Source organism: Lagopus muta, chromosome 24, assembly GCF_023343835.1.
Source record: "Lagopus muta isolate bLagMut1 chromosome 24, bLagMut1 primary, whole genome shotgun sequence".
Taxonomy (NCBI): domain Eukaryota; kingdom Metazoa; phylum Chordata; class Aves; order Galliformes; family Phasianidae; genus Lagopus; species Lagopus muta.
The window spans coordinates 3,658,536-3,671,235 of record NC_064456.1 but is presented as its reverse complement, the minus strand read 5'-3'; the positions used below and the strand labels follow the sequence as shown (position 1 = coordinate 3,671,235).

The following is a 12,700-nucleotide window of genomic DNA, read 5'->3' as shown; positions in this document are numbered from 1 at the left end:
AGCACCTCAAACCCCATCTGCTTACCAGAACATAAACAGCACTGGAACATACCAACCATTCCTTTGTATTTCCAGGACACAGCTCTACCCTCACATTTACACTACAAAGTGAGATGCCTAATGGCCAGACCTACAGGGTGTGGGTTGGAGGCTGGGCTGTGAGGAGAGGAGCGGCTCCTTCTTTTAAGTGACTTCAGTGTTTAGTCTATGATGCATCTTTAGATTGGAAACTTCTGAAAGTGTTTTTATGTAAACCCATCACGGCCTGCAGACAGCTATGGAGAGCTGTAAACCTGTGAGCCAAGAATGCAGGATGGAGTAAACATCACTCATCTCCCAGGTGCAACAGCATAAGTCGCTTTTAGAACAGACCAGTCGCTTTTCAGAAGAGTGTTTTTCAGGCAGGGCTTCCTCCAGCCCAGCACTGGCACCCCAGGAACTCCTCCAGCACATGTGTGTGTCTGGAGATCCCTCAAGTCGCTGCAGCTTCCACTTGGCTGGCATAGCAAAAGCACTGTGAACAACACAGCACGAGAGGAGCGCTCCCAGGTCTTCACTGCAAGGAGGAAACAAGTTGGGGGACACACAGGAATCAAGCAGGAGAAAGGAGGGATGGCTGTGCCTTCCCCCATGCGATGCTCCTGCAGCATGCGCAGTCTCACTCTGCAAACATCGCTGGGCTCAGGCAGAGCTTCCCTTTGGTGACCTCTCACTTCCTGCTGCCGCAGGTTACCTGCCCCAGTCACCTCCTACCTGCACTGAGAGGAGGAGCAACAAGTTCCCATGGCTGCTCTTCAGTACAGCACGGCACATTCCTGCTCCTCTGTGCTGTAATTCCACCCTCCTCTGTCTCACAGAGTAAAGGTTTTCCACCATGGCCAGATCCAAGTACACAGCACTGGGCAGACATTATTGCTGCTGTCGCTGCCGTGAGCCCCTGGGTTTCTGTTCTCCTATCAGGACAGCACTAGTTTAGATTGATAAGAAAGCAGCAAATGTTTCCAAACACAGCAGGTTTAAAGAAAGTTGAGTGAGCAGTAATTCCATACAACCACGCCAACCTCGCTGACCGCCTTCAACGCCTCTTGAAAGAATGCTTCATCACCACGCAGATGAAAATAACGTATCTCTACACAGCTCTCCCAGATTCCCACTTCTGGTATTTATATAGAACCCACGATCCATATTCATCAGACCCCAGCTGTTAGTCTGATTGTATTTATTACCAAAGTCAGTAATGAAACAGCACTGAAGTAGAACGCAGTCAAAATGCACACGGAAGCACACCACGGCCTGGCAGAGCTGGAATTCCAGTTTTACAGTTTTCATGCAGATAACTGAAGAGATACGGCAACCCTGAACCTAAAGGGATTAACTCCTTACTTACATATTACACACTGCTTTCCTGAGATGAATCAAGTTATGCAAACTGCTCCATTCCACAGGGCAGAGCGGCACAGGACTGACAGCAAACACAGCAGTGACTTTTCATTTGAGGACACCGCACACAACTAAAAGCAACCAGCAACCCCTGAACAACTACACTCCATTTTTTGTCTTGCCACAAAAGCACGGTGACGCACGTTTGCACAGAGGACTGTTCTGATGTTGTGTCACCTCAAAAGCTGCACCTGCATGGAACAGGCAAAGCCACGCCGCAGGGCGCAGAGCAGCAGCGCAGGCCCAGCACCCAGCAGTGACAGAGAAGGGAACTGGGGGGGGGGATTCTGGATTCAAAGCAACTCAGTGCAATTCTGCAGACTTTCTCACCGTCGTTGTTCTCCCCTCCAGGATGAAGCAAGGAATGACTCTCAGATACGGCAGAAGAGCTTGTGCTTTTCTTCATCCACATCCAGAGCTCCCAGGAATAATGCTGCTTTAAAGAAGAAAACTGTTCTGGCTCAGGGAACAATACACAATTTAACTAACAGGTGTGGATGTGAGGAGATAGCTCTTAAGAGGAGGCATCCTGAAGAGCCAGAAGAATGCATTCAAAGGCCTTAAATCAGAGCAACAACCGAAACCTGAGGAGTTTTTCCAGCTCTCAATCTGAGTGCATGCTGCTCATTATATTTTTTAGACTTTCAGAATCACCAGCTGAAAAATAACTTCAAGCAGAAGCTAAAAAAAAAAAAAAAAAAAAAAAAACTCTGAAAAAACACTAAGGAAGTTGAATCTTCCGAGACAACGAAACCCAGTCATTTTCTGCAACCAACGAGGCCCTGGTTACAGCAGCTGAGAGCTCAGACAGAACCAGGGAGCGATGTGTGGCTGAAGCCATGGCTTCTAATGAAGATTCATGCTCATTCCCACTGAGCACAGCAGCTCCTGCCATTGCAGAGCAGAGCCAACCAACACTTCAAGGATTTTAAGCAAGTTAGTTCCAGGCTAGCAGGCAAACCAGGACTGTAAGAGCGGAAAAACAAAAAATCCTCTCTGTCACAACCAACACACACATGCAGGTGTCTCAATCACAGCTGTCTGAGCAGAGAGGCTTTGCTTTCAGGACACCTGGAGCACCAAGTTAACCCACCCCACAAACCCTGTACCTACGGGGTGGCTTTGGGGCTGATGTCACCACCATGCCCAGCTCAGGTGATTCCAGTCCGGCGCTGCCCGAGAGGCCCCAGCGAGCAGAGCACAGCACAGAGCAGCACCCTGAAGGGAACAAATTCAGACCGTTCAGCAGCACAGCGGTTGTTTAACTGGCCACATGAGGCCTCATTATCGTTTGAAGCTAACGCACCAAGAAAGAATAGAATAATTAGAGCTGGTGAAATCACAGCACTCATGGCTGCGAGATTTAAACAAAGGAGTGTGTGAAAAGGAATGGCAAGATGCTCTATGCCAAGAATAACATGTTCGTATAGAGAGGAATGGGAGGTTACAAATTGCACACACCTACGGCTGCTGACAGCCATCACAGTGCTTTGGGCACAGCACCAACCCACGGCCTCACTCTGTGGGGCAGAGAACACGGCCAGAGAGGGAAGGAACCATTCCTCCAGCAACAAAGTGGTCCATCGTTCCCGATCCGCACTTAACAGATGGCGTTCAATTTAGTATTCATATCATTCGAGTGTCTTACCAAACAAGACTAAACAGTATCTTGAAATTTCCATTTTCCATTTTCCGTGAGATTGCTAGAAGGATCACAGACAGATTTCACTGCTGCCAAGGAAAGCTGTCGCTGCCTTTTAATGAAGGATGCTCAGAGCAGCAGGCAGCCCGGCTCCCATCCGCTGCACACCTGCACTCAGCCCCACTCAGAACAGGCAGCTTGATCCCTGCACAGGATCTCAGAAGGATGCAGAATGGATGGGCTCAGAGCTCAGACACATGGAAAGCGTAACACATCACCACCGCTGCAGCCCCGGCACTGCTGGGAGCACTGGGATGGGAGCAGAGGAGCCCCGCAGAGCTCTGCCTGCTGCCTCTGTGCTCCTCCATGCACCCCCAGCTCCGTGTGGTGTCAACAGCAACAGCCTGCTGCGAGCTGCTGCGTTTAAGGACAGCGAGTCTGACACAGAAGCTTGCTGCCAAAACCATCTGATGTGGTAAATAAGTTCACAATATGTTCTAGCATGGAAAAGCTGCTCCATCTCGAGCATGGATATGATTTGTTCCAAAAATTACATAAAATCAGCAGAAAAAAGCCAGTTGTACACACAAGGCTCAGCCCAGTGCTCAGCAGCCCCATTCCACTGCTGTGTGGGGCATCGTGGGACCATCACCTGTCCTACAGCACCTTTCTGCTTGACATTGCATACGCTCATCCTAATATCTGTTCTGGCAGTTTTAATGTGAAGTTTGGGACATCTCTGCTATGGAAATCCCAGCGCAGGAACATCCCTGCTGCCCTCCAGAGCAAATGCAATTCCATCTGATACTTCGAGTTCCATCTCCCATTAAATTCTCCTCTTTTAATTAAAGATTTATTACTGCCTTGTATTAATGAACTTATTCCTCAATTTATTTACCCTTTCTGTTTTTCTGTTTTCTCCATTTCAACCAGACTTCCAGAGCTCTCCAGGATCCTCCCGTGGGTCACTTCTGTTCTGCTTTATGCAGGCGATACCCATCAGGGCACAGCAGATAACTCTTAATTAGCGGTCAAAAGAGGAAACTGCCTTCAGGTACACATTACCTACAACCAAAGGGCGGCCCGGGGATCGCAAATAAGCACAGAACAAAGCGGATAGATAAGAAACGCGGAGCTGCCAACCCCTGCGGCACCGTCGGTGCTCACACAGGGCACAGCAAGCTCACAGCCGACCATTACAACCCGGGGAGCGGGGAACCAACACAGCCTGGCACCGCCAGGCACACGGACCGATGGATTTATCGCATCCGCGCCCAGAACGAATCCAAACCTACGGCGAGACGAATCGAACGGACCCCGCTCCCGCTGCCCGCGCTGCCCGCCGCCGCGAAGGACGCACGGAGCGCCCGCACCGCTGAGCCCCGCCGGGCCCGGCGCCGGAGCCGCCGGAGCCGCCGGAGCCGCCGCCCCCGCCCGCCCCGCAGCCCCGCCCGCCCCGCTCCAACTCCGGTCCCGCCGCCCGAAGGCCGCCACGCCGGGCCCGCAGCGGACGGGCGCGGCCTGCGGGCTCACCTGGCCGCACGGTCTTGAGTCGCACGGGCTCCCTGAAGTGCCGGATGACGGCCAGCGTGTCGCGGTGCGTCAGGCCGCTCACCGGGGTGCCGTTCACTTCCAGCAGCACGTCCCCCGGCGCCGGCGCTTTGCCCGACAGCAGCGCGGGGCCCGGCGCGCCCTCGGCGCCCGTCGGCAGTCGGCCCGCCAGGTACGGGAACTCGCCGCGCTCGGCGCCGCCGTGCAGCAGCTCGGGGTCGGGGCCCGCCGGGCCGCCCCAGGACACCACGCACTCCTGCACCTTGCTCAGCCAGTGCCGCTTCTTCCGCAGCGTTTTGGACATGCCGCACCATGGGCGCGCCCGCGCCGCCTCCCGCACCGGCCGCTGCCGCCCGACTGCCGCCCGCCGCGGCGGCGCCGCCCGCCCCGCCCCCTACGCGCGCGCCTCGCCCCGCCCCCCCTGCGCGCCCCCGGCCCTGCCGCGCTGGCCCCGCCCCCATTCAGCCGGGGCGGGGCTCGTGACGTCACGGCGGCGCGCGCCGCCTGCGTTGGCGCGCGCTGTGCTCGGAGCGCGCGTGACAGCCTTGGGGAGCCGCGCGGAGCAGCGGCTGCTGTTGTGATCCGGGGCGCTCGCACCGTGCCGGCTTTGCTCCCAGCTCCGTGTCTCGGCTCAGGCATTCGTCGGCACGGCCCGACGACTGAACCGCCACAAGTGCCGACCACGAGGGAGCCGCTCCGGCAGCGGTCATCACCGCTGTGAAGGGCAGAAATGAATCCCGGCGATGCGGTTTGATGAGCGTTTTTGTGCCCGCTCCTTTTCAGTCTGAATTCCCGCTGCATTCCGTGCGCGGTGCCCCGTCCCGACGGAGCGGCCCCACTGAGAGGTGCTGCGGAGCCCGGCGGTGTTTGCAGCTGCAGCACAACGGGTGTTTGTCTGTCTGTCTGTCTGTTTGTTTGTTTGCAGCGCTGCGCCCCGGCGCTCACCTCTGTTTGCACAACAGCGCGTTTGGAGGAATCGCGTTTCAACACGGAGCGCTCTGCAATGGTAAACAGCAACAAAGGGTTCGTTTCTGTGTAGCACAGAAACCGCTGAGAGCCTCCTGTGCTGCAGCAGAACTGCTCCAAACAAACCCTTCCTGCTGCTACACGTTGTCCCGTTCCTCCACAGCTCTGTCCCTTTGCAGGCCTGCTCCTCTGTGGCACGCAGCTAACAGCTGTCTGCCCACCTACCATAACTCACATCGCTGTTCCTTTGGGCTGTACTTTAATTATCCATCTGCTGCTCGTTACCTCTGGGCTGCAGGTGATTGGAGCTGGAGCTGTGCTGGGTGTCTCCCCCCCTCCTCTGCTTCCAGCACACGGGCTGTAAGCACGGAGCACTGCTGGGCATCAGGCATCAACCCAACAACAAGACCCAAACTGGTGCAGCTCCGTGAGTGTGCCGTAATGTGTTTCATAGAATCATAGAACGGCCTGGGTTGAAAAGGACCACAATGTTCATCTCATTTCAACCCCCTGCTATGTGCAGGGTCGCCAACCAGCAGACCAGGCTGCACAGAGCCACATCCAGCCTGGATTTCTTACACATAGAAGCAGTTAATTCCATGTTAAATACAACAAGGATTTCACACTCACTTCAATCCACTTGTCCTTTGGGGCAATGTGATGCCATACAGGCAGGGCTGAGCTCTGCCACATCACAGCTGAGAGAAGGAACTGCTCTGAGACCGCAGCTGTGCAGAGATGCAGTGTTTGTTTATCACACTGTCAGAGTTCAAAAGCAATCAAAACAGCAAAAACATGTCAGACTGCTGTTTAATTAGAGCGTGAAGACACACTTTTGGTGGAGAGGACAGAAAGGGAATCATGGTGCTGTGTTTGGATTCTTACAAAGTCATTCCTGTGCCCAATGCTTGCAGTGCCACTGCTTGTGTTGCCAAGCTCTGAAAAAAGCCCAGAGAGCAAAGCCAGGTCTGAATGCAGAGCTGTGCCATCCTGGCTGAGCCCTGCTGGCTCCACCTGAAGCTGGAGCACCATCCCCAGTGTTTGGTCCGTGCATCACCACAGTGCCAACAACAACAGCATTTGTGCATCATGATGTCTTTTTCTCTCTCCCTGCCCTCCTCCCCCCCAAATAAAAAACACCCTGAGGCACTGCAGATATTAAATTGGTGATCATTACGTTCAATAGGGACCGACTCTCACAAATAATCACATAAAGTTTACAAACAACAGGAGGTTGGGGATTCACCAAGTTTTGGTGAGATGTTGCAGCAAATTCATCCCAATCACATCCTCTGTATGCCTTGATTTCCCAGCTGAAAACACAGCGCTGCTGGACCTGGGGCTGCAGCCCCCAGCAGTAATTGTAACACAGAGGTGTGCAGAGCACAGCAATGTGCCCCCAAGCACTGTTCATCCACTCTGAAATAAAGAAGGCAACCACAGGGATTGCTCTACGTGTGCTGTGAGTGCAGCTGGTTGCTGCTGGAGCTTTGTGTATAGAGGAGCTAAAAAGATGAACTAAGAGGACTTGTCAGTGTGAATCAGGAGGCAGCCTATGCAAATCCCCCTCTGCTGCTCGCTCTGGGATGCACGCTGAACGTCTGCGATGCGATCAAGCACTGCTGCTGCCTATGGATGCAAAGTGCAGATAAAGACCCAGGGAGGGAACCGAGGGAGCTGTGCAGTCACACAGAATCACAGCTGAGCGTGTGTTTGAAGTCTGCATGTTGGATTTAGAGCCTAAAAGTAGTAATGGAGCATTTAAGTCTGGATCTTGAGCTTAGCGCCGTGCGGAACCATCAGGGAGGGATAAGCCTGTGGATGTGGTGAGGTGATGTGGGGCCAGGTGGGCACTGGGGGTGCTGCTGGGGGTCACCCCTGGGGATGTGCAGCCACAGCTGGGATCAGCACACATCCCAGCTGGTAGCCAGAGCTGAGCGGCGTCCCTGGGGAGATGTCCCCTCTTTGCCATACTGGTGAGCTGAGACCATATGCAAACTCCAGGCTTTTACCCACTCATAGAGGATGCAGAGAAATGCCTCAGATCAGCTGTGCTGACAGCCCTGCTGTCCCAGACAGGATGAGCAGCGCTGCTCCATTCCAGAGCAGAGCAGAGCTCTGCAGCCTTCAGCTCTGATGGCTCCCAGCCTGCTGGGCCAGGTGAAGGCAAAGCTCTGCTCCTTGCAGCACTTCCTCATGTTCTGTTGCTCAGACTGCTGCAAGATCCAGAAGTGCCCTTTGTGCCAGGCAGTTTGGGCATTGGGAACCCAGCTGGGCTCCGGGCTGCTGCACCCACTTACAGGGAGGGCTTTGATTCCATGATTTTGCAGTCATCCCCAGGAATGGGATCACCTGTTGCAAATATCACCTCCTGAGAGCTTGCCTGAAACAAACTGAACTTCACAAGCTCTTGGCTTCATCAGTTCTTCCATTGCCCTCCGTTTTTGCACATCTCTGAGGACCACTCACTAAATCCCCTGCCTGAACCTTCCCCTGGTGTCAGCGCTCTGCCAGGAGCTGGGTGAGCAGCTGTAAGCACTTCAGCTCTGTCGGTGGTTTTACATCTGTAATGGGATCTGAAAGAGCTGAAGCCGCCTTGTCGAGTTTTACAGCCCCGCTCCCAGGGATTTGGGAGAGCTGACATGGCCCCAAAACCCATCCCAGCCCCTGACACACGTAATCCCCAGCTCCCACCAGTCACTGTCTTCACCCCAACTGGAGCAGATGGGGCAGCAAGGAGCAGCAGCTCACAGAAAGCTGCAAAGTTACCTGCAGAATGCATAAGGAAATCCAGGTTGCTGAGAGTGGACACCTACTCCTGCACATCACTGCCTGCCAGCACCAGGCCCTGGTAGCCCTGCAGGCGTCTGAAGGCTGTGCTGCATCCTGCTGCTGTCTGTCACAGAGCAAACCATTGCCATTGCAGCAGCACAGCTGGGTGTAGCAGTGCTGTGCTGTGCTGTGCTCCCCAGGGCCCTCTGGTCACATTGCTCCCACTGCAGAGCAGACATGGGGAGGAGGGGGTGGGCTGTGGATCAAGGAGTGCTTCCATCTGCATGGACACTGCAGGAGGGCCATGATGCTCCCAGCAGCATCGCTCCAATCTACCTGCGCTGCTCTGCGCAGTGCTGTACGATTAATTCATCTCCTACCTTCCCAAGATCAGGAATTAAGCAGCAGCAATGCCATGCAAGAGATTTTACAGACCGATGTAGGAAGGCTGTCCCCGTTCTTCTCTTTTCATTGGAGTCTCAGCAGATCTGTCACAAAACCGCTATCAAAGGCAGCAAGATGAGTGCAGCATTACTGCATCACATACAGCAGTAATAACACAAAATAATTTTGATCAAAGTTTTAGAGAGCGTTTCTTTTTTTCTTCACAGCCTGGTGTTCATTACAGCCACGTGCAATAAACGACCTGGTGTTAATTTATGTGTTAGCAGAAAAGGTGAAACACCGCAGTGTGACACAACAGCCCAGAGCTGGGGGGGGTCTGGGGGGGATGGAGCCATGCAGGGGGGCACAGTGAGCTCTGAATCCTCTCTGTTGTTTTGGACTCAATGATAACATCTCAAATTCTTGAGTCCCCATTCTGTTGTAGTTCAGTTTGGGGGTTATATGCTCAGCCCTTCTCCCCAGTACTGTGGGCTGGGACCTCGTCAGCGCTGCCAGGTTTTGCCATCACTGGAACAGCAAAGGGCTCCTTGGGAACAAATGGGACGCAGCAGCTCCGTGGCTTTGCAGGGCACAGAGCTGATGCTCAGTGCTGATCAGAGGGCGATCAGGACAGAAATTAAGCAGGCCATTAAGCAGCACTCCAGTGGATTAACGTTGCTCTGTCTCCTTACACTGCAGGATTTCAAAACTCCTTTGAAGTCTGCGCATTAGAAAATCACTTTCCAAGCCACATAACTTTGAGCTTTAGATGTTTCCTAACAATTCCGTGGCTGAGGAACAGCTGACTAATCCTTTAGGATTTAATGAGGTTAACTAACATGCACAGCTTTGTAGGGAGCTGTAGGTGGTGTGTGGTAGCAAACACGAGGAGTGGTGGCTCTGAGCTCTGCAATGAGCCGTGACGGCACCGCAGCATCAGCTCCCAACCTTCTGCCAAAGCTCTGCATTCCTACCAGAAGCACAGAAAGAGTTCTGACCTTCTTCAGTCACCACAGTTCATAACAAATGGCTGTTTGCTTCCATCTCTTGCTGAATCACAGAATGGCCCGGGTTGGATCCTCAAGGATCACGAAGCTCCAACCCCCTGCCACACGCAGGGCCACCAACCTCCACATTTCATAGCAGCCCAGGCTGCCCAGGGCCCCATCCAACCTGGCCTTGAACACCTCCAGGGATGCACGGGGCATCCACAGCCTCTCTGGGCAGCTGTTCCAGCACCTCACCACTCTCATAGCAAAGAATTTCCCCCTGACATCCAACCTCAATCTTCCCTCCCTCAATTTCAAACCATTTCCTGGAGTCAATAGGCATTCCCGTTTCTGCTCCTCACTCAGCTCAGTTCCTGGGCAGCCCCCTCCAGCACACAGTGTGTGTTGGCACTTCTGCCCCTGTGTGCCTGAGAAGCGAGTGGTGCGGCCATTCAGTACCAGAAGATGCCAGAGTTGACACATCAGTTCATTAGGATGCAATTACGGAGTTCAGAACTTAGGCTACTCAATTATTCTTAGCAAGAAGATGCAATTAACTGCAGGTTCACATCCAACACTGCCTGGTGCCCTCAATCAGGCTCGATGTGTTGGCTTGCACCAGCACAACTCGCAGTGCTTGGTGCAGGTGTGACAACAGCAGGTGGGGATCCGGAGCACTGCAGCAGCACCGCCCGACCCATGGTGCATTCAGTGGGACCTGCAGAGGAGTGGGCTGACATTGCAAGAGCCCCTCATGGCTTTTCTGAGTGAGCACACGTGTGTGAGATGCTAACTGGGAAGCACTGCCAAGCACTCCAGTAGGAAACGGCTCTCAGGCGAACCCTCCTCCTCGCTGTCACATCGCTGCCGCTCAGTTTCCATTGCAGCAGATGCTCCGTTGGTGTCGATTTCAAAGCTCGTTTTCTGACTTGCCGGCTCTGTGCGGCTGCTGCTCCACGTGGCCCAGCCCCATCAAAGCAGGGAGCGCACAGATGGGTGCTCATGGCTCAGGCTGAGCCCCTGCACCCTGTGAGCACCGACACCCCAGGTGCTGGAACTGGGTCGGGTGCTTCTGCGCTGCTGCAGCCTCGTGATTAAGCACCATAAATATTTATGATTTATTATTGCAGCTTTGGGAAAGATCTGTCTGTTACGGCTCACGGATCATAGTAGCACTAGTGGCAAATAGAAGCATAAAACTGCCTCGTGCTCGTTTGCAGCTCCCCCTCAGCTCGCAGGAGCCTGCAGACAGAGGCAGGGGCTGCTCTGTGCAAGCGGTTTCTCTACCATCTCTTCCATTCATGAATTATTTCATGGGAAAATTTCTTTTAATAATAGGAATGGAAAACTCAGAGCACCAATTGATACCTCGGCTGCTCTCAGGCTCTCGTGGTCCCTGAAAAAAAGAAAGCAATGGAGACAAAAGCCCTCACAGAGCGGCAGCCAGCTATGGGAGCTTACAGGGCCTGCACATGGAAAGAAGAAAGAAAGGAAGGAAGGAAACCTTCCAGGATTTGCTGTGTGCACAACGCTGTGGAGCAGTGCAAAGGACTCAGATGTGCACTGCCTGCAGATGGAGAACTGCAGCCCTGGTCCTGCAGCAGCACCTCAGGACTCAGAGCTCTCTCTGCTGCTCCTTCACTGCCCAGGAGGGCTGTGCAGGGAGGGCTTCAGTGCCTTGCTTTGCTCCCTCAGGTCCTTGAAATATAGAAAGTAAAACACTGCAGGATGAACAAAAGAGAGGAGCAGGTGGTCATGCTGAGGACGTTTGGAGGAATGTGCTGTTACATAAAGTGTGCAGAGGAAAGGTTGATAAATACCACTCCTTCCCTTGGGAGCCCGTGGCTTGCAGGAGCCATCAGTGCACCACGGGATAGCAGATCCTCCTCACTAATTCTCCGGGTCATAAGCAAATTAGAACAGCAAAGCCCATAGGCTCTCAGTCTCCATCGGGCACAGCAGCCTGCTCACCTGCTGGCTGCTGCTGTCACAGCAAGGTCGGGGCTGCAGGCTTCAATCTCCCAAACAAACACTGCTCTTAGCCAGCAAACCCTGCAAAGGGCTTTAGAAGGCTGCAGGATTCCAGGCTCTGCGTGGTCGCACCGTAAAGTGGGGCACAGGTTGCCAGCGAGCTTCAATTGCTTTTCTGCTGCAGCGATGCCCTCTGCTTTGGCTGCACACAGCACTGCACAGCAGCAGTGGGGCAGCTCTGCACAGCAGTGCTGTCTGTGAATGCCCCACAGCTGCACCTGCAAGGAGCAAAGCACCGTCAGCCCACAGCACAGCGCTGCAAATCCTGCCTTTAATCTCAGGTTCCAGTAACAACCTTCTCTGCATCCAATTACTTGTCTTAAAACTGACATCACGATATTAAATTCCTAAGAACTAAAGCGCTTTGAAAATATAACCTACTTTAAAGCAGACAAGATTTATGGACAAAGTATTTACTTTCCAATCCTCAACGCTACCAGAACTGCTGCCACCCATCCAGAAGCCTCCAGATGCCAAGCGGTGGCTGCTGGGCTTGTGGAGCTTCCCTGGCACTCAGTGATGCTCAGCCTTTCCCTTCTCCTGTGGCAGTGCCCTGTATGATGCACTGACTGCTGCGTGCTGCCCGCTGTGCTTGGGGCATCGCTGATAAGGAGCATCTCAGATGTGAGATGGGAAATCTCTCCCCTGGTGCAGGCAGAACACCTCAGACCAGCAGGCAGACAGCGCTGCTCATGGTTCACTTTTCTGCCTGGCCTCACCCCTAATTACATATTGCTGCGCTAACCGAAATGGAGAGGCATTAACTTTCACTCCTGAAGCAAGGTGCAATTAGTTGGGCATAAAAGAACACTGAAGTGATGTTAATTACCCTCTGAAAGATGAACAGAATTGAGCCAGAGAAGCAGAAAATTACCTTTGTGGAATATCAGTTTTGGAGCTCGAACCAAAGCAAGGAGGGCCCACC

The 12,700-nt window shown here is 53.6% G+C and overlaps 1 protein-coding gene across 3 annotated transcripts in view; it reads right to left on the bottom strand.

Annotated features, from left to right (window-relative positions):
- MAGI3 (membrane associated guanylate kinase, WW and PDZ domain containing 3) overlaps positions 1 to 4,988 on the bottom strand; it is a 51,172-nt gene extending 46,184 nt beyond the window's left edge. For 2 of the 3 annotated variants that reach the window (XM_048925735.1, XM_048925736.1), the window contains exon 1: positions 4,616 to 4,987. In XM_048925735.1, the coding sequence (XP_048781692.1) occupies positions 4,616 to 4,937 (322 nt within the window). In that variant the 5' untranslated portion in view covers positions 4,938 to 4,987. Of the gene's footprint in view, positions 1 to 4,615 lie in introns of all 3 variants that reach the window. The other variant, XM_048925737.1, reaches the window with a different exon arrangement.
- Between the last annotated feature and the right edge of the window lie 7,712 nt (positions 4,989 to 12,700).